Source organism: Apostichopus japonicus, chromosome 9, assembly GCF_037975245.1.
Source record: "Apostichopus japonicus isolate 1M-3 chromosome 9, ASM3797524v1, whole genome shotgun sequence".
In the NCBI taxonomy this organism is placed as follows: domain Eukaryota; kingdom Metazoa; phylum Echinodermata; class Holothuroidea; order Aspidochirotida; family Stichopodidae; genus Apostichopus; species Apostichopus japonicus.
In genome coordinates, this window is record NC_092569.1 from 16,180,804 (window position 1) to 16,204,022 (window position 23,219).

The 23,219-nt window shown below is 32.7% G+C and overlaps 1 protein-coding gene across 2 annotated transcripts; it reads right to left on the reverse strand.

Annotated features, from left to right (window-relative positions):
* Positions 1–1,931: 1,931 nt before the first annotated feature.
* Positions 1,932–22,626, reverse strand: LOC139972994 (fibrinogen-like protein A). 2 transcript variants are annotated; one of them, XM_071979339.1, is made up of 5 exons: positions 22,520–22,622; positions 18,551–18,596; positions 16,977–17,149; positions 16,157–16,427; positions 1,932–2,355 (listed from the first exon to the last, which is right to left on the reverse strand). In XM_071979339.1, exons 1-5 carry the CDS (start codon positions 22,586–22,588, stop codon positions 2,105–2,107), a joined length of 810 nt encoding a protein of 269 aa, XP_071835440.1. In that variant the 5' UTR covers positions 22,589–22,622; the 3' UTR covers positions 1,932–2,104. The 2 variants fall into 2 exon arrangements, with proteins under 2 accessions (XP_071835440.1, XP_071835439.1); XM_071979338.1 differs by lacking the exon at positions 1,932–2,355 and adding an exon at positions 14,114–14,593 and having other exon boundaries at positions 22,520–22,626.
* Positions 22,627–23,219: the final 593 nt, after the last annotated feature.

The window sequence follows — 23,219 nt, forward strand, 5'->3', positions numbered from 1 at the left end:
ATTTGTCTATTGTTTTGTCTGATGTTATGACTATTAAACAATCTTACAAAAATGAAGGTCGAGCGACAATATGACATTGTTTAGTAACAGGGGTAGGGTAAGATGCAGGTAGCCCCCTCCTCCTTACTTATTGCTATTGTGATCGACAGTGGGAATGCGACGCCCCGTCTGCGCATTTGCTACACCTACGGATGAACTCAAAAGCAATTTGCGGGATCGCTCTCAGACTGGTTTATCAATTGAATTAGAAAACAAGAGTTTCAGATAATCAAATGATGGAATTTTTAGTCACATTTCTCTTTGTAAACCTTGAAGTATCTTTTACAAATATGGCATATTCACGAAATCCCTCCCCTCTAAATTTACGAAATGTATTGAATTTCCATCTGGGAACCCTACGCTAAATAATAAATTAAAAGATTCCCCCAGTGACTTGAGTAGTGACTTGCATGGGACAGTGGTGAATCGAGGATTCCACAAAGGAAGGAATGCTGCCCTGGTGTCATTAAAGCCGTCTCCTATTCAGGGATTTTGTTGTTTTTTAACAATCAAAGAATGAACAATTCAGACACCAAAGAGTGCATTCTGATACATATTAAGACAATAAATTAAATAAATACAAGTAGTGCTAAATGCCAGTTTTCGCTAACAAATATTTCGTGTGATATTGAAAAGAAAAATTAGGTGTACAGCCGTATAGAAGTAACTCAATTCTTCTCCAACTGAATTAGGAAATTACCCCGAATGATCCATTTACATCGACTGACCATCTGAGGTAGAGATGGGGAGGGGATGGGGCATGGTCTATGTGAGCGAGGATTATAAAGTACGCTCCTACCTAGGTTTTAACACGTGATATTTCTGCTCTTCTTGTGACTTGAAACTCCGAAATAGTTGGGTCTGCTTCAAATAATTTCCCTTTTGTATTACACACATACTAACTGTTAAACTACTGTTTCAATAGATAACACTATACACTTTTACTGGTAACTATAGCAAGTTGGCTATACATGGCACGGAATTTTTCTATTCTCAAATAAAAATGTTTAGCCGCGACGAAGCCGACAATTTGTTCATTAAATCCTCTGAATCGACACAATTTCCTCAACTATGTTCGATTCATTAATGTACTCTAAAATGCAATAATCCAGAAACAAGCAAAGATAAACAAGATTTAGTATCTAATATTGAATGATATCTTCATTTCGATGTAGTTTTGTCAAATGTATTAATGCTCTGGCTGATGGGTATCTATCTATTACGATTTATAGTAACACTTTATATGGTAAAGGGTTTACTACAACTAACTGTTAAGTACTGTGTTAACAGCCATATTGATAATAACCTTAAAGGGATCATGTTCACAGGTGTGTCAAAGTGTCTATATATCTGTATTTATGGGGGGGGGGGGGGGATGGTAAGGGATGTAATACATACTTATAGGCAAAATCATTTTTTTTTAAAGAAATTCACAGACTAGCTGCCTTCTATTACAAATATCACGTTATGAGTTTCGTTTTTAATGTACCTTAACTGATGAAATTTCCTCAATTATGTTCGAATCGTTAATGTACTCTAAAATGCAATAATCCAGAAAGAAGCAAATATGAACATGATCATATTGAATGATTTGTTAAATTCGATGTAATTTTTTGGCAACTTATTGATACTTGGGCGGATGGTTATTTATTACTATTTGCAGTAACACTTTGGTAAGTTGTATGGTCATTTAACAGTAACATTGACAAATACCTTAAAGGGATCAAGGGATCATGAATATGTTCACAGGTTTACCAAAGTGACTATACATTTCTATTAATATGAGAGGGGGGGGGGGGACAAGCTGCTTTCAATTAAAGGTGCATCAGCTTACTGCTGTTTAAACATTCAACACACACACAGGACAAATGATTTACTCTCAGGGTGGATAATTACTTTATACTTCTTCAGTATTCGTCATTCGCAAATATTATCAAAAAGCAGTTATCAGTATTGACAAAGAGGTATATTTAAAGTTATTCGTCAAGGAAATTATTTTTTCATTGAATTCGAAAGTTGTAAGTTCATTTTTTCTAGAAACATGTTGATGTCTGCGGCTGATTTATTAAACTGGACGTATCTTCATTTCTGCGTATTTTATGTGGTAATAACTTCCTGGAAGACTATACCAGTAGATGCTTTTGTAATTAGTACTTCCTGCTGAGTAAAGTCCGTTGAGACTGGCATAATAACTATAAGACTTGTACCACCACGCTCCATGATAATACTGGGCCAGGTTATAACTACTATGAAGGTCGTTGTCACTGTTGAATGTCGTAAATGACTGGTTCCTGTAGAATGCCATGCTATCGTATGCTGTGAAAAATAAAACACGAGTTCGAGATAAAACGCATGATCATATTAACAATAATATTAGGTTGTTTCCATACGGCATAAATTAAGAGAAGTTTCATTGGAGAATTTATGAAAGATTAATGAAGCACTATTTTATTGAACAAAAGTTTTCTTTAAATTTGTATTTATTTCCAAGTAAATGTCGTTTACACCACTTGAATGATATATTAGGGCCTTTAGATGAAAACTGAACTAATATGGATTTGCTTCATTATTTTGTTTTTGTTTTTTGCCAACATGATTAGTACACTAGGACATATTTTTATTGCAAACTGGCAATCTCTTTACGATAACACTAGAACCCTTTTCCAATGTCAATTAATACAATGAATACAATAAAAACTGTACAAAATGGCTTAATTTAATCCAGTTTGTTGTCAAGTATCCAATTTTTACATCACATCTTATGGATCCCTTTGTACTTAATGGTACACATTATGTCTATTTCAAGTAATATATCACTGCTCCGACAATGGTACCGGTATATGGGAATCGTTAAAACAAATTAATCGATAATTATTGTGAAGAACATTATTTTTTCATCAATGGTTTTATTTACCAAATTATTGGATTATTGTTTAAGAAGTCTAAAAAGATGTCTATTTAATTGTCATTAATCTCTTTTCGTTCTGTTTCCAGTTGGACGGAGGTGAGGTCTTTTTGATTATTAGAGAGGATGAAGAAAAATTATGGGATGATGAGCAGATAACGAGGAAGTTGGAATAGGTTTGTTGTTATAAATTACAATGCATTCTGTCACTGTAGGTATAAGTGTTTCAACCTGAGTTCATTTAAGGTATATCTCTCAACCTGAGATCATTTACGGAGCTGATTCATCATTTACTCCAAACACAATTCTACCTGACCATTGAGCTGATAATTTCTTAAAATGTCAACGGATATGCTACATATTTGATGAATGGTTACAATCGGCTAATGAACTGACAAACTAATTACATGGGTTAATTTGACAACAAATGTTAGAAAGGGAGGTAATGGGTCAAGGTAGTAATGCATAATTTGATAGAGGCGTTAATAAACTCCTTGCTAATCTTCAGTACTTTGAAATTTCTTTGATAAGGTATCGATGACAAGCGAAATCCACGGGGTTTTATATATACGTACCTGCAGTGCTGGAGCTATCGTATTCTCCAAGGCCAACTAAACGATACTTAGTCTCTTCATCGCTGATCCTAAACAGGTCATACTTCGCAAAATAGGGATCTCCATTCACGTTGTTTAAATCAATTCGAAGCATGTAATCCTTTTGGTTAGTTAAGAGTGATATTTTATCGTTGCCAAGCCAAAATTCCCTTTTCAGGAAACCAAAACCATCTCGGTAATCATCCCAGTCTCTGTAAAATTCTACGGAACCATCGACCCGGCGTTGGAAGACCTGGTTTAGTTTCAAAACAAAAAAATGGTTTCAAAATAATGAACAATTTGTACAATGTACCTTTGATGTGTATGACGTATCAGTGTGGTAGTGTTTAATGGTTCGTCTTACGTTGAACAGATACGGTAGCCTGTGCACCATTATTCTTTTTCTAACAGAATAAATTGGTATCATATCATTTTTATGGCTGTAGGAACATTTGAAGGTAGCGAAAAACTGTCTCGCTATAAGAGAAAACAATCATACTTAGGATTATTAAAGGTTACTCGTGAAGTTATGTTAAGCGTTATCAGAAATACATATCTAAGACGGTACATTTTAAACTAAGCTACGTTTTCCTGAGAATTATATCAAACTAAAAGATACGAATAAAGAATGCATGCCTTGTCGAACGAATCAGCACCTGTAACACACATACTCTGTTACAAGGAATCGCTTTTTACTGAACCAATAAAGTATAAAATATCAAAATACTGCAGCAGGCACGCTAAAAGTAGAAATGAATTAAGGTATATATTATGTTATGTTCTTACCGTCCAGCCTCCTCCGTCAATTGAGTTATTACAGTAAACTTGAAAAGGTTCATTGGCTCCATCTGGCTTAATCAGATAAATTCCAGATTCAGAGGGACTCCCTTCACATTGGTCGTAAACTTCTTTACAATCTCGAGGATATTCTGGCTCTTGGTAGAAAAAGTAGGAGGAGTCTGAAGGAAGCAAAAAGAAAAACTTGTAAGAAATGCATGCGATCAATTTTAAATTGAACTACAGAACTCGCTGTTCCGTTTACCGAACTCTCGATAAAAGTGAAAACGGTTTGCAAAAAAGCAACAACAAATGTTTATCAAAGTATTAAACATAAATCTTCAATGCATTTTCCTGCTTGGGAGAACACCATGAAAGTAAAAAATTTAAAATCATAAAAGAACGCAACAAATATATAGACAAATCTTAAATTGAAGTAGCAGAACACCTGAATAAATGTCTATTTAATTTAAAACGACAAAAGTTGGCCTCCTTTTCACCGTCGCGAAAAACCTTTCATTTTTTTAAATTTCCCAGCCAGTTAAAAGCGGGTTGCTTTCCATTTTTTTTTTTTTTACATTTTTTTAGTTTTTTAAACTAAATTACAAAACCACGTCATTTGAGTACGCCTCTCTGCCAAGAAAGAATTATAACTTTAGGTGGTAGGTTTAATTAATATATATACCTACCACATCAAGAGACTTAAGTATCAATGCATATTAACCAAAAATATGTGAACACCACAAAAGCAGATATCACCATCATTGTCAATTAAGATAATGTATATGAATGCTCAATGTCGTTTCTGTAATACTGTTTTTGATGGTAGCATGTTTGTTTACAAACAGAATTGAATATGAAGTGAGATGAATATTATATATGCATTTATTCACCGACGGCTACATCTATCATGATGGTTTCCTAAAGGCATGAAAACCAAGTTAGAATTGAAAATTAAGATACATTCAATCCGAAATTTTAAATGAAGTAAACTCATAAAAAACGATCAATTTTAGTAGCTATGTTTGTTTAAGGAACTGTAGACAAATGTTGGCCTCCTTTTACTATAAGTATTTTGACTATAAGTTGTTTCCAGTCAACTTTAAAAACTTAAATTAAATTTAATAATCCACAGTACGTCTTTATGTGAAGAAAGCATTAAATAAATATTAATTAGTCGATGATGATATACGGTAGTAGGTGCATATCTAATTACCACATCACGAAACAGCATATTAGACAAATGTATGTAAAAACAAAACAGAAATCACAATAATTGTCTAATTAAGTTAGATGAATCATATATATCGATGGGTACCTCTAAATTGAAACAAAAAATGAAAATTACATTCATACTTGTAATGTACTTCTTTAGAACATGTATTTTTTTTGTAAAAGATTCATGTTAAAGTTCATTGATAAAAGAAATGAATAAGAATGATCATTTTTTTTTACCTCCAGTGCTTCTTTTGTTCCTCCCAGAATTTTCCCGTCCAACATTCTAAAATGGAGATATGAAAATTAAAAACATAAAAGTCAATGAAGTCACTAAAAGGACATTCCGATAGCGGGAGGGACTCGTGTGTAACCTGTACTTACCGCCGAAATCAATTTAGTTCCAACTTATTTTTAAGTTGCTGATAATCTTTGGTTAAATTCCAATGAAGTAAAATCAGGGATCATCAACTATGTCACCATTAGGTCATCTTAATCATTTCACTAATATAGAGGCATTAACTTTGACCCCACTCGTATGAGAAGGTTTCTGTAATATTCGTATTAAGATATTTCTCTTTTACTCAGATAATAGCTTCCTTGTAGGAAATATAACGGGAAATCAAAAGACACTATTCCAACACTCTTTTCCAACTCAGTATAACTATTCAGTTGATAACGAATATAGAACTTTCGTTAAGTCGTGACATATTTTAATGAAAACAAAACGTGTTTCTATTCGATACTGTGTTGTCGTTGTGTTTACTTCTTGGCATTGATGTTTATAGACAAACTTTAAAAAAAAAATTTTTGAAACTATTAAGTTGACAGAACGACGAATAAACAAGTTACACACTCAACGCTATTGTTGTCCTGTTTCCCGCCCATATACTTAATAACCTAGATAAAACAATAAACTGTGCCGCTTGAATTTTCCCGACATGCAGTGAGAAAGTAATTTGATTCGTTCTGGACGTTCACAATTTCATAATATATCTCATATAAATGGTCATGTTTGTGTTTGTGTAGTAAAAGGGAAGTACGACTATAGCAGTGCTAACTTGAATTTATATCGTTTAATATAAAATTAAGGATTGATGAAAATGTTACGAATTGAGTTTCACTTTTTAATTATCCTAGTTAAAAGAGTCGCTTTCGTATCCCTGAGCCATTTCTACATTTCGTCATGTCATCTTGTTTATTTTTTTTACAGTTTAAGCTATTTGGAATGCATCATATTAATCAATATTGTGTTTGAGAAATTAGAAAACTTCAACGCACTGATCTAGACAACATTTTATCATCAAGAGTGATATTCGATTTTAATGTTGTTCAAAAATTGCAATGGATTCTTCACTGCCTTCTCCAATTTTTCAAATGTTTCCAAAGAAAAATCCTATTTGACTATTTTATATAGACATAATTCCTTAACATAAACTAACAGCGTTCCTCCAGCAGAATCTTTAATACAAATTCTAATCTAATCTAATAAACGGAAAATGTATTTGAGAGATAGTTTACAGGCCTTTATTCCTACATACGATGCAACAATTTAATTAAGCCTATACCCAAATATGCTATTTTAAACAGTCTCATTCATAACAAATTGTTCAGTTTTCCTTTTGAACTAATACGGCGTACTTTTTACGTTCGTATTAAACAATACATTAGATTAAGGCAATGGGAGGTTCTTGTCATTTGTTTAAACTGTTATTAAAAAGAATTTAAAATTCCATCGCTACTTTGTCGATGTCATACCAAAGAAAGCATGCTCTAAAAACACGGCAGAGAACAAACTATTGTTTCTTTTGAAGTAAAAAATGTCTTACATTCATTTGTAGTGATACGGCTGACTTTGGCCAGACATATCCGAAGTTCATGTTGTAAACTTGATGAAATTAAGTCGAGATGTTTTCTTTTCAATTTTTTAAACTGCTATAAAAAGAAATTCTATCACGATTTCCTTGATGAGATGTCAAGGAATGAACGCGCTCAGAACACAGGAGAGAAAAACTACAATGTCGATTGATATAAACAATGAGTCTTGCGGTAGAATAAATACATTTCTATAATAGAGGATTGCCAAAATCGTTGCTTTGTTTATTTACACAATAAAACAAGTCAAAACAACTTTATACTTTTTGCCTACTTTTGATCTGCTTTAGTCTTAAATGATACTAACGGAATATAAATGTGACGTTGGAAATTATTGGTTTATATTTTCTTGCGATATAGATGATAATCGTGGGAATCTTTCCCGCAACACCAGTTTTTATGATTAATGAGTATTTTGTGATTTAAGACATCATTTAACCATTTAATATAACTTACCTAATCCGTTAATAAGAAAATGTTACTTTTATCGATTGTTTCAAGGCATTAAGTTATTGGTATTGCACTGTACCATGTATCTAGCAAGTCACATTCTTTCATGTATTTTGAAAATATATACTTGAATTGCCAAAAATGGATGTTGGAACTATGTTTGTACTAAAGGATTGATGTACTAGCTTGGAAGCAAGTTAAAGATGGCTTAAGGAAACATTTCAATTAATCTTTGTTAAGAAATCTACAGTTATATTCTTACATATGATAATTATTCTCATGGTTTTTGTTATCGATAATTTTTACAGTTTATTTGCTATGTTGGAAGATATAATTAAATACCCGTTTGAAACGTGATCGTTTCCACGATATATCGGCAAGCCATTGTCAATTTTAATTTGCTTATTGTATTCGTTAACAAAAGGAATTCTTATCGTTTTTTTAAGAAAATAACTAATATGTGAACCCCTTTTCAAACTTATCTCTATTTATGATATGGTGTAATCAAATTTCTTATGTTTTATTCCGTGCATTAGGTAGTTCACAATTAGGACTCTAGTTTTTTTTTAAATAAGTACAAAATATCAATATTTTACAAACAGACAAGTACATCAATTGAACACCGACAATAAATTCAAACACCATGGTAAAGAGAAAATGAAAAATCATATTAAGTTTAAAAATGATTAAGTTAGAAAATCATTTATCACAATTAAATATTTAACTTCAACTTGTATTTGATAAAAGATAAAAGAAACTTACGGTTTCTGCCTGGAAAGCTGGAAGTTGAGAGAAGAATCCCAAAACACAAAATGTTAGGATGAACTGCATCTTGACGATTTGTTCTGGTCTTAACGATCACAAATCTCAAGAAGGAATGAAGTAAACTTTCTGGCAGTGAACCAGTTCAACCACTCTCTGAGCTTACCCTGCGTACTATGACGTGGTTGTTGACACGTGTCACCGAAGAGCTGATTAACCATTTGCATTTATACATTTGTTATAACCTGCATGATCACGTAAATAAAAACATAAGCTAACAGTTTTCCTGTTGTCCCTTAAAGAGTAAAAATGATGACAATTACTATTAGTTCATTTTGATAGCTTTAATTGTATAGCCGTAATGCGATGTTGCTTTAATGGTCACATTAGTTATATTATTTTCATTTACAATCTCAAACCAACTCAAAATATTTCTTTCGATAACACAAATTATACCGCGTTATATATATATATATATATATATATATTACACTCAGCTCATTAACCTTTCACCCTATAAGTACCTACGTAAGTTTGAATCCTAACGTACTACTTTCAAATAACTGAATTTCGTCTCATGTAGCTTAGCATCAACAGTTAAATGATGTTAAGGAAACTGCTGTAAAGCCCCTTAAGCAGTGCCAAATATCCAAATATATATCTACAATCAAGAGGATACCGTTTAACAGTATCAAACCATCCATATCTAGGGAAACACGAGTTTTCTTCTTCTTTTTTTTGAAATCCCACCCAAGCTCTCTGCAAGTTGCCATGTTTTTGTTAAATTACCCATGATGCAACTTTTGCATGACGTCACACTTGTACCTCGGCAGAGTTGAACTTGCCGCTATGCAGATTCTCTCGTAGAACCGCTTCACACAAAACCACGCTCGCGTACGGTATATGCTGAAACTACTTAACTATCACTAATTTTCAAATTATTACAACGGTTGAACTGGACTTTATTATCCAGAAATGTAAAGAAAAATAACTTAAGTCACCATGTAGCCATCTTGCTTTCGAGTTTGAGTAATGTATTCAGACGACATGTAACCTAGGCCTAAACAGTGTATCGTCCAATATCCACAATCGTAGTTCGAGTAACAAGTATAGTTACTATATAACTTAGTCATTAGTAACACTACTCGACATACTGTGACTGCGATCATCACTTTGTCGATGAAAAGTATTGTTTATTCGAGCAATTCAACATGACTGAGGCACACATTACCCCATTTGACTATTGCGTACAACTGACTCAATCCTGCGACAAAAAAATAGTAATTTCAGAAGAAAGTGATTGAGCCGTAGTTTTGAATTCGGAAGCAAACAGTGACAATCAATGTGCGTCTGTGTTGACATTCATCTTGCAAAATACCAATTTACGCAGATTTATTTATACACGACATTCAGTGTACGTATGCATCTATCATTCAAAATTGGTTAAATATTTTACATTTACTTAAATTTTGAAAGTGTTTAACATTTTTTAAATGATATCCTTAAGTCTTACAAGCTGTGTAAAAATTAACTATGTAAGTATTGTATAATTTGGCAACGCATTTTCAGGAACTTCTCAGGTTCATGTATGACGTCGTAAACAGCTGATTGTCTGCTTCCCTCTCCTCCAGTATGGAGGATAAGGGCGGATAAGGGGATAAGGGCGGGGAATCTGACTTATTGTTTTATTAAATGAAGTCGTAAAGGAATAACATGATAAAGGTTATTGTTGGCGTAAATATATATATACTAAAAGTATGTGAAGAGTCAATCAGGCAGTATTGCTCTCCATTAAGGTTAGTTTATACAAGGAGAAGGATTTGTGATTTTATAGTGTCTTTGTGAAGTTAACCTTACTGCCAACATGTTACAAAGGCAATGGAAGGGAGTTCTTTTAATGAATGGAATTTATGACGTAGGACGACATCAATCATATCATACATTGTACAGTATGTGTACAGTAAACCTCTGAACATCTAAGACAATATGACAGCAGTGATCAAATGGTTTCCTTTATTTCTTTCAGCTGGTCTTACTAAACAGTGTCCTTGAAGTTAAGGCCGACACTGACTTTCTTTTCATCTTTTTATTTGTGTAATCGTGATATCGACTTGTGTCGGCTCTTCTCCTATATGACCGTTGAAAATGATGAAAACTTTTTATCAATTGGTGCCTGTCACAAAGACATACATACGCGTGGTCTGAGCATTCAGTGGTTCGAGAAGACGTGTGTAATACTCCATAGAAAGAGAAGCAATGTGATAGCCAGAGCAGATTACGTCAACAGGAAAGATAAAGGAAATCATCCCCTGTAAAATGGTATGCTAGCCAACAAGAATTATACAGATAAACAGATCAAGCTCATGTAGGATTTACAAGTTTTAAATTTATATGCAGTAGTTTTCTGTTTGAGAATAACCACTTTAGTGTCTTTCAAGTTACCTCTACAGTTTATCATTGCTGAAATATTGCAATAACATTAGCAGGATGTGTTTTGGATGGCTATATGTATGTATTTAGTTATATTCCAAAAATTGATGAAAATATTCAGCCGCACAGGAATACTTTTCTTTTCTCTTTATTAAGTTAGGTCTACTAAATAATTACAATACATCTTGGATATTCTTCATCCTTTGTTTGTGAGTACACTGTATGTCTAAACATCCATACAGAAACCGTACTATATGAACAAAGGAAAAGCACATAGCTGAAACATCATGCTTAAGGTTGCTAGTATTTCGTGGATAAAAGAAATGTTTAAAACTTTGGCATTGCACCTTCTCCTTACCCGAAAAATGTATTATAAACTGTAATTTTAAGTCGATGCTCATAAACAACAACTTTATAATAATGGATTTGATAAGACATGGATGTATACAATCAAACAATATGTGCGTGAACCTTACGTCATATTAATTTAACAATAGGATATTGATGTTGCATGTGATCTATAAAAAGACTAATTGAACCTCAGATAAATACCTCAATTGACGGCAAATCACCGATAAAGGCATTAAAGTCCCAGCTACATTCGATGTCGACGGTATACATATTTTTTTATTTCTTGGGGGGGGGGGTGAGGAGGGTAGGACGGGGATAAGGGAAGTAGGTTGGGGAATGGGGAATAGACGAATGTATACTGTAGTAAATGAACACATTCGATCGAAATCTTCCAATCGTCCAAAATTGTACGAAGCAAAGCTCATCGTCATGACTATGCGGTTATTTACTACTCAATTGTACCAAAATACGTTTGTCGAGTTAAGTATCGACGACTTTGTGTTATAATGTAATGCATAACTGGCCTGTAATAAGCTATTCGAGTCGTCAAAATGTTTGATATTAAAAACGCAGTAGCTGACTAACCCCATTCACTTTCAAATACAGATGAAAAAGTGGGAAATTTGCAATACATTCATATTGGAGTTTTTTGACGTGTTCAATAGAACGATGGAAAAGTTTCTATGAGATTTTCTTAATTTTTAATCAGTTACCCCCCCCCCCCCCCCGCCTGCGTTCATTAGGTGAGCAGCAATATAAAATAAAAGTACCGCAGTATCTATCCCATAGTTAGAACTGTATTTACATGTATGTCCATTGTTCTTTAATTGTCTAATGAATGATACTGACATGACACGCAAAGTGTAAAGGCATTCTGGCGTATGAGGACATGTAATTTTATTGACTGAGGGCGCTGTCATATCTGGCCTAGTGTGTGTAATATGTACTGTTTACAGATCACTTAGTCAAAGCAATGAGCAGATCGGGTAGAAAGCTCACACGCATTTTCACACACCTGTTGCATCTTGTATGGAAATGCGCTGGGTGATTGTCTAGTGAAAGGTTCCTTTTGTGCAATTTTGCCTACGAAAAAACAAGTGCTCTGTGAAAAACAAGTGCTTAAAACAGTTAGTCTAACTAGAATGTTCCAAAATATGTTTAAAAAGATCTCTTAGTTCATAGTTACTAATATAAATTATCAACTTACGGTACTGTTATGATCTGCAGTCAGTCAATGCATGTCAGTGCAAGTTTCGAGAAACTAGATAGGGTCGATATTATAGCGCCCTCTGTTAATTCTGGGCGTGGCTGGAGAGCTCAATTGAATTCTCAAATGATTATTGTATGCGATACTTTGCAGCTCTGATTTTTTTAGGGCGCTCTTCTCAAACAGTGATATTCTTACGGCGATACGAATTGCATTTGGTTTTTATTATCACTATATTGATAATTGTAACGTTGCAAACGTAATTAGAAAACGAAAGACCACTCAATATTCATTTCAAACTCTGCAAATGGATTTTAACAAGAGCGATGACAACATGGTGTGAAATTAATATTTAATGTAATACACAAGTTTAATCATATGAAAGTAAATCAATTGGCAAATGGCGGAAAGTAGTCGTGTTGCGGCGCATATAAAGCAATGAATCGTTAAAACCCTTTTGTAAGATAAATTACTTTCAATCAGTTTTGTTTTAAGCTAAGAACTAAGCTACCGGGAATTTTAGAGCTAAACTAAAATGGAATTTAAAACTTGTAAATTTGTCTATTGTTTTGCCAAATGTTATGACTATTAAACAATCTTATGAATATGAAGGTCGAGTGACAATGTGACATTGTTTAGTTAGAGATGTAGGGTAAGGTGCAGTTAAACTCCTCCTCCTAACTATTGCTATTGTAATTGACTTTTGCTACACCTTCGGATGAATCCAAAAGCATTTTGCTGGATCGCTCTAGTTTATCCATTAAATTAAACAAGACTTCCAGATAATCAAATAATGGAACTTCTAGTCACATATTTCTTTGGAAACCTTGAAGTATCTGTTAACAATATTGCATATTCACGAAACCGGCTCCCCTCCAAATTTACGAGATGTATTGAATTGCCATCTCTACGCTAAATAACAAATCAAAAGATTCCCACAGTGACTTGGGTAGTGACTTGCATGGGACAGTGGTGAATCAACGATTCCACGAAGGAAGGGGTGATGCCCTGGTGTCAGCCGTCTCCAATTCAGGGATTTGGTTGTGTTTTTTAAATCAAAGAATGAACAATTTAGACGCCATTCATTCTGATACACATTTAGACAATAAATAAATACAAGTAGTGCTAAATGCAAGTTTCTGCTAACAAATATTTCGTGTGATTTTGGAAAAAAAGGTGGGTGTACAGCCGTATAGAAGTAGTTCAATTCTTCTCCAACTGAATGAGTTTATTGATACTTGGGCGGATAGTTATTTATTACTATTGTAGTAACACTTTAGTAAGAGGTATGGTAATTTAACAGTTACATTGACTATAACCTTTACGGGATCATGAATATGTTCACAGATTTATCAAAGTGACTATATATGTATATGAAAAGGGGGGGGGGGGAGGGGGGCATGCTGCTTTCAATTAAAAGTGCTAACAGTATAATCTTCGTCATCAGCTTACTGCTGTTTAAACATTCAATACACAAACACACACAGGACAAAGGATTTACTGTCAAGGTGGATAATTATTTGACATTTATTCTTCTTCAGTATTCGTCATTCGAAAATATTATCAAAAAGGAGTTATCGGTTTTGACAAAGAGGTATATTTATAGTTCTGAGTCAAGTGAAAGTATTCGTTCATTGTGTTAAAATTAAGATGAAAACTTTATTTTTCACGGGACTCTGTGACCCTGATGAAACTTCATCTTTTTTGATTGGAGTTGTTGTCTGCGTCTGATGTATTACACTGGACGTATCTTCATTTCTGCGTATTTTATGTGGTAACTACTCCCTGGAAGATTATACCAGAAGATGCTTTTGTAATTAGTACTTCCCGCTGAGTAAAGTCCGTTTAAATTGGCATGATAATAATAAGAAGACTTGTGCCACCACGCTCCATGATAATACTGGGCCATGTTTAAAGTACTGTGAAGGTCGTTGTCACTGTCGAATGTCGTAAAGGACATGTTCCTGCTGTATGCCATTCTATCATACGCTGTGAAAAGGAAACACGAGATGCAGATAAAACGCATGATCATATTAACAATAATATTTGGTTGTTTCCATACGGCATAAATTAAGAGAAGTTTCATAGTAGAATCTGTGTAAGATTAATGAAATACTGTCACATTAAACAAACATTTTCTTTAAATTTGTAGTTATTTCTAAATAAATGTTGTTTACACCACTTATTAGTGCATATTATTAAATGAAAACTGAATTAATAGTGCCTATTATTAGATGAAAACTGAATTAATATGAATTTTCTTTATTACATTTTTGTGTTTTTGTTCAAAATTATTAGTACACCACGATACATGTTATTGCAAACTAACCATCTCTTTATGATAACACCCTTTCCAACGTCAATTAATACACACCATAAATACGAGACAAAATGGCCCAATTTAAACCAGTTTGTTGTCAAGTATCCAATTTTCACATCACACTTTATGGATTATTTTTTGTATTTCATGACACAGACTATATCTATGTTAACAAATATATCGTTGCTACGACAATGTTACCGGTATGTTGGAATCGTAAAAGACAAAAATCAATAGTTATTATGAAGAACATTATTTTTTCATCAATGGTTTTATTTACCAAATTATTGGATCATTGTGTTAAAAGTCTATAAAGATTTCTACTCTGTTATTATTTTCTTTTCTTGATGTTGCCAGTTGAACGGAGGTGATGTCTTTTTTATTATTATAGAGGATGAAGAAAACTTATGGGATGATGGGCAGATGACAAGGAAGTTGGAATAGGTTTGTTGTTATAAATTACAAGGCCTTCTGTCACTGTAGGTATATGTATCAACCTGAGTTCATTTAAGGTATATCTTTCAACCTGAGTTCATTTAAGGTATATGTATCAACCTGAGTTCTTTTAAGGAGCCCATTAATCATGGATTCCAAATACAATTTCACCTGACCAGCTTTCTTTCGATTTGATTACAAACATTCTACTATTTGAATTAAAATACAGTCAGTATTTGACTATGCTTCAGCTCCCGATGTTATCGTTTGTCACACATGAGTATACTTTCTTAATTTCACATTCGGACACAATCAATAAACCAAATATAAAGAAGATTAATGGATATTCTAAAGACAGTATTCTCAGTCTGATAGCGTTGACGTGATGGATTCGTCTGGTGTTTTAATAACAACAGAAGTGGATTAACGGGCATTGCCCGGGAGGTGTGCAAGGTATCGTTTTATGCAGATTTATGCAATGTTATTGTAAAAATGTTAATGAGATCATAATTATTAATATCGTTTTTGAGCTGATCATTTCTAACATGTCTGCGTATATGCTACATATTTAATGAATAATTACAAACAGCTAATGAACTGACGATTCTAATTACACGGGTTAATTTGACGACAAATGTTAGACAGGGAGGTAACGGATCAAGGTAATTATGCATAATTTGGTAGAGGCGTTCATAATTTCCTTACTAATATTCAGTCCTTTATTTATTTTTTTTTATTATTTTTTTGAAGGTTTTGATGCTGACAAGAAGAATCAACGAGGTTTTATATTTGCGTACCTGTTGTGCTGGAGCTGTCGTATTCTCCAAGGCCAACTAAACGATATTTAGTCTCTTCATCGCTGATCCTAAACAGGTCGTACTTCGCAAAATAGGGATCTCCATTCACGTTGTTTAAATCTATGCGAAGCATGTAATCCTTTTGGTTAGTTAAGAGTGATATTTTATCGTTGCCAAGCCAAAATTCCCTTTTCAGGAAACCAAAGCCATCTCGGTATTCTTCCCAGTCTCTGTAAAATTCTACGGAACCGTCGACCCGGCGCTGTAAGACCTGGTTTAGTTTCAAAACAAAAACATGTCATATTTGGTTTTGAAATATATAACAATGTGAACGATTAACGTTAGAGGGTACGATGTATTAGACCGAGTGTAGTTAGTGTTTTAATGGTGCGTCTAACGTTGAACAGATGCGGTAGCCTGTGCGCCCTTTGAATTCTTCTTTTTCTAATGGAATACATTAGTATCATACAATTTTTGCCCACATTGGGAACAGGCATGTAGCTGTCGAAACATTTTGAGGTTTTGAATCTTTCTCGCTATGAGAGAAAACAATCATACTTAGGATTATTATATGTTCTCGGGAAGTTATGGTTAGCGTTATTAGAAATTCATATTTAATACGGTAAATTTGACACTAAATAACGTTTTCCTTTGAATTAAATCAAACTGAAAGATGTGAATAAATAATGTATGCCTTGTCGAACGAATCAGCACCTGTAACACACATAATCTGTATAAAGGTAACGCTTTTTACAGAACCAACAAAAAGGAAGCACGCTAAATATAAATTAGTTAAGGGTAATATTATGTATGTTCTTACCGTCCAGCCTCCTCCGTCAATTGAGTTATTACAGTAAACTTGAAAAGGTTCATTGGCTCCATCTGGCTTAATCAGATAAATTCCAGATTCAGAGGAACTCCCTTCACATTGGTCGTAAACTTCTTTACAATCTCGAGGATATTCTGGCTCTTGGTAGAAAAAGTAGGAGGAGTCTGAAGGAATGAAAAGGAAAAACTTGTAAGAAATGAATGCGATCAACTTTAAAGAGAACTACCAAACTCGGCGTCCCGTTTACCGGTCTATCGATCAAACTGAGAATTACGATTTGCACAAAACAAAAATGTTTTTCAAAATATAAAACATAAACCTTCCATACATTTTCTTGCTTGGAAGAACACTATTGAACAAAACATTGTAAAATCGTAAAAACAACAAATATACAGAATTTTTTTAAGTTAAGTAACAGAATACACCCCTTTCCCCTCCCACCGCAAGAAGAAAATCCTGATAAGACTGGTAAATATGTCTATTTAATTTAGAACGACAAGTGTTGGCCCTCTTTTTACCGCCGCGACAAATATTAATGGCTTCCAGTATTTTTTTTTTTTACTTTTCAGACAGTGTTAAAAGCCTGTTGCTTTTCGATTTTGAGATATGTTAGCTTTTTTTCACCAAATTATAAAAACCAGAGTACGCCTTTCAGTGAAGATATAATTATGACTTAAAGTAGTAGGTTTTGGTTTATATATAATTACCACATAAAGAAACGTATATGTATTACCGCGTATTAACCAAAATATGTGAAGACCACAAAAGCAGAAACCACTAAATTGTCACTCAATATCATAAATATGACTGATCGATTGAGTCTCTGTAAAACTGTTTTTGATGATAATACTTTTAAAAGCGGTACTAAATATTAAGTGAGATGAATACTATATATGTATGTATTTACCGATGGGTATCTCTATGATAATAGTTTACTAGGGCTGAAACCCAAATTAAAAATGAAAATGAAGTAAACTTTAATTCAAAATTTTAAATGAAGTAATATAATTTAAAAAATCCTAATCAATTCTAGTAGCTATGTTTGTTTAAGATTAATCGACAAATGTTGGCCTACTTTTAGATTACCGCGAAAACTTTAACAGTCTCTCAGTATTTTTACTATCAGATGTTTCCAGCTAGCTTTAAAAGCGGGTCAACTTTCGTTTTACAGTATTTCTTGTAACCAAATTAAATAATGTATAGTTAATCTTTATGTGAAGAAAGCATTTTAAACATATCAACCAGTCCATGATGATATAAGGTAGTAGGTATTGGTGTATATTTTATAACCATATCACGAAACGGAAGTATAGCAGCATACGACACAAATATATGTCAAAAAAGCAAAAATCACAATAATTGTTTTTCGAAATCAATGATATAGATGATTAATGAAGTTAAATAGATCTTATATATTAATGGGTACCTATAAATTGAAAAAAAAAATACATTAATACTTGTAATGTCCTTCTTTAGAACTCGTTGTTTTTGTTTTGTTAAAGATTTATGTAAAAATCATTGGAATAGTAAAGAAAATATGAATAACAATGATACATTTCTCTTACCTCCAGTGCTTCTTTTGTTCCTTCCAGAATTTTCCCGTCCAACATTCTAAAATGGAGATATGAAAATTGAAATATAAATTCAACAAAGTCACTTAAAGGACATTCCGATAGGCGTGTGAGGGACTCGTTTTTAAAGCGTACTTACCGCCGAAATCAATTCAGTTCCAAAGCATTTTTAAGTTGCTGCTAATCTTTTGTTAAAGTCCAATGAATTGAAAACAGAGATCATGAACTATGCCACCATAAGGTCATCTAAATTTCACTGATATAGAGGCATTTACTTTGACCTCACTCTTGTGACAATGTTTCTGTATTATTTATATTAAGATCTCTTTGTTTTACTCAAATATTAGCTCTTTGTGGGAAACATTACGGGAAATCAAGAGACACTATTCCAACACTCTATTCCAACACAGTATAACTATTCAGTTTAAAACGTACATAGAATTTTCGTTAAGCCGTGACATATTTTAATGAAAACAAAATGTGTTTCTATTCGATACTGTGTTGTCGTTGTGTTTACTTCTTGGCATGTTGTTTGAAGACAAACTTTTTACAATTGTTTTCGAAACTATTAAGATGACAGAATGACTTAAGAAACAAGTTACACACTCAACGTTATTGTTGTCCTGTTTCCCGCCCTTATATTGAATAACCTAGATAAAACAATAATATGTGGCGATGAATTTTCGCGACATGAAGTGAGAAAGTAATATGATTCGTTCTGGACGTTCACAATTTTCTTAAAATATATCTCATATTAATGGTCATGTTGTGTTTGTGTAGTAAAGGGAAATACGACTATAGCAGTGCTTACTTGAATTAATTATCGTTTAGTAAGAAATTAAGGATTAATGAAAATATTGCGAATTGACTTTCATGTACATACAAATGCGTCTCGAATTATCCTAGTTAAATGAGTCGCTTTCGTATCTCTGAGCCATTTCTGCATTTTGTCATGTGACCTTGTTTTTTTAAATTATTTTTTTCAGAATAAGCTGAATGAATAGCCCAGCTTCAACTTGAAACATAATTTACATTTATAAGAAAGTTTAGAGATTTATCTAAAATAGTACTAAGTACGGAGGTACTCTCACCGTTTCTTCCCTTCAATGTTATGTTTGCTTAGTAAGTTCTACCAGTTTGACCTTATGGCACATATGATGTATTTGTTAGTAATAATCTAGAATACTTATTAAAAATTCCTTCATAAACTTATACAACATATTTTAATTTGCTACAATTAAAGCTATATGGAATGCATCATATTAATCAATGTTGGTTTGAGAAATTGGTAAACTTCAACGCACTGATCTTGACAACATTTTATCATCAATTGTGATTTCGCTTTCTGTGTTGTTCAAAAATTGAAATGGACTCCTTACTTCCCACTCCATTTCTTTTCAAATGTTTCCAAAGATAAATCCTTTTTTGACTCTTTTATATAAAAATGATTCCTTAACATAAACTAGCAGCGTTTCTCCATTAGAATCACTAATACAAATCCTAATCTAATCTAATAATTCTTGGAAAGACATATTTATTTAAGAGATATTTTACAGGCCTTTATGACTACATACGATGCAACAATGTTATTAAGCCTATACGCTAATATGCTATTTTAATCAGTCTCATTCATAACAAATTGTTCAGTTTTCCTTTGAAGTAATACGGCGTACTTTTGACGTTCGTATTAAACACTACATTAGATTAAGTCAAAAAGTGATTCTTGTCATTTGTTTAAATTGTTATTACAATATTTTGATATTCCATCGCTATGTCCTCGATGTCATGCCAAGGAAAACATGCTCTAAGAACACGGAAGAGAAAATTGTATTCTTTCTTTTTACGTAAAAATATGAGTCTCTCGGTAGAATAAATAAACTTCAGTAGTGCGTATCCCGATTAGATATTTACAATATTGTTAAATTTCGTTATTTAGTTTTATTTACAGAGTTAAAAAAGCCGAAGCAACTTTATTCTCTCCTTGTTATGTTGGTCTGTGTTGATGGTAGGTTTAAGTAATGAAATATATGACTAAAGTAATTTAAAGTTATTGTTTAATATTATGTACTCGTACTTGGTAGATTCACATCGAATACAATCGATTCAATATTTACATCAAGTGTTTGTGATTTATGAGTAGAATTTATGAGTTTAAGGCATCGTTCCACAATATCTAATATGAATATAAAGACGTTTTAAGTTTGATTGATTGCTCTGAGTTTCTGTACAGTACACTACATCCTATAATTCACCTTCGTTCAGATGAAATGTCAAATATGAATAATTAAACTATGTTTGTGCTATAATATAGAAATACTAGATTCGGCAGCAAAATGTCAAGAGCGTTAACATTTGTTAAAATTGATAATTAATGCTTTCCTAAGTAATTCACAGTAAGTTGTAGACTGACATTTAAGTATCTGGTTTTATCTACTTTGATTTCTTTCATCGATTTCTTAATCAGGTTACTTGTTACTTTGAAAGGTATAATTGAAAACATATTTGTCAAATGTATATATTTCTTGGCTCAAAGAAGGAGAATGTCCATCCCAGAATATCAGCATTTAAAGGTTAAGATCCGATTACTGGTAAAAGCAACATTTATCGTAAACGTGTATGTAATATTCGATACAAATATCGTCCAACTGAATATCTAATACATATCCAATGGATTGGAAAAAAAATATTTATTTGAGAGAGATTATAAAGGCCTTTATCTTTAAACAAAATAAACACGGTATGATTTCAGAGGCTTTGAAAGAAATTCTATCAAGATTTCCTTGATGAGATGTGAAGGAAGGAACGCGCTCAAAACACAAGAGAAAACAAACTACGGTGTCGATTGATATAAACAATGAGTCTCGCGGTAGAATAAATATATTTCTATAATAGTGGGTATCCTGAGTAGATATTCACAATTGCCAAATCGTTGCTTTGTTCATTTACTCAGTTAAACAAGTTAAAACAACTTTCATCTTTATTTGTCTACTTTTGATCTGCTTTAGTCTTAAATGTAATTAACGGAATATCTATTTGACATTTGAAAGTATTGGATATTATTTTCTTGATATATAGAAAATAATCGTTTGAATATTTCCAGCAACTTAAGTTTTTATCATTTATGAGTATTTTTTTTATGTAAGACATCATTAAACCATTTATTCTAACTTACCTAATCCGTTAATAAGAAAATTTTAAGTTTTAGCTTCAAATATTTGCAATTATTGTTTCAAGGCATTAAGTTATTGGTATTGCACTGTACCATGTATCTAGCAAGTCACCTTTCTTCATGTATTTTTTTAAATATATATTTGAATTGCCAAAAATGGATAATGGAACTATGTTTGTACTAAAGGATTGAGGTACTAGCTTGGAAGCAAGTTAAAGATAGCTAAAAGGAAAATTTTGAATTAATTCTTTGTGAAGGAATCCACATTTATATCCTTACATATGATAATTATTTTCACGTTTTTTGTTATCGATAATTGTTATAGTTTATTTGCTATGTTGGAAGATATAATTAAATACCCGTTTGAAACGTGATCGTTTCCACGATATATCGGCAAGTCATTGTCTATTTTAAATTGCTTATTGTATTCGTTAGAGTAAAAAGAAATCTTATCGTTGTTTTAAGAACATAACTAATATGTGAACCCCTTTTCAAACCCATCTCTATTTATGATATGGTTATTAATAAAACTTCTTATATTTTATTGCGCACATGAGATAATTCACAGTGAGCATTCTAGATTGTTTTTTAATTCGTACATTAAGTACAATATACCAATATTTTACAAACAGACAAAATCATCAATGGAACACCGACAATAAACTCAAACAGCATGGTAAAGAGAAACTTGAAAAATCATATTTAGTTAAAAAAATAATTGAGCTAGAAATTCATTGGTCACAATTAAATATTCAACTTCAACTTGAATTTGATAAAAGATAAAAGAAACTTACGGTTTCTGCCCGAAAAGCTGGAAGTTGAGAGAAGAGTCCCAAAACACAAAATGTTAGAATGAACTGCATCTTGACGATTTTTTCTGGTCTTAACGATCACAAATCTCAAGAAGGAATGAAGTAAACTTTCTGGCAGCGAACCAGTTCAACCACTTTCTGAGCTTACCCTGTGTACTATGACGTGGTTGTTGACACGTGTCACCGAAGAGCTGATTAACCATTTACCTTTATACATTTGTTATAACCTGGATGATCACGTAAATAATAACACAAGCTAACAGTTTTTCTATTGTCCCTTAAAGAATAAAACTTATGACAATTACTATTAGTCCAATTTTATAGCTTTAATTGTATAGAGGTAATGCGATGTTGCTTAAATGGTCACATCAGTTACAATACATTCATATGCAATCTCAAACCAATTCAAAATATCTCTTTCGATAACACAAATTATATGGCATATATATTAAATTTAGCTTTTTAACCTTTCACCTATAAGTACCTCCGTTAGATCGAATCCTAACGTACTACTTTCAATGAACTGAATTTCGTCTCCTGTAGCTTACTATGAACAGTTAAATAATGTTAAGGAAACTGCTTTAAAGCCCCTTAAGCCGTGCCAAAAATTCAAATATATATCTACAATCAAGAGGTTACCATTTAACAGTATCAAACCTCCATATCTAGGAAAACACGAGTT

Bases quoted from the DNA above. Each gene is read 5' to 3' on its own strand.
- LOC139972994 (XM_071979338.1), bottom strand. From the start codon at position 22,588: ATGCAGTTCATTCTAACATTTTGTGTTTTGGGACTCTTCTCTCAACTT. The intron at 18,597-22,519 runs GTAAGTTTCTTT...TCTCCATTTTAG, and splicing joins CAGCTTTTCGGGCAGAAACC to AATGTTGGACGGGAAAATTC. The intron at 17,150-18,550 runs GTAAGAGAAATG...TCATTCCTTCAG, and splicing joins GAACAAAAGAAGCACTGGAG to ACTCCTCCTACTTTTTCTAC.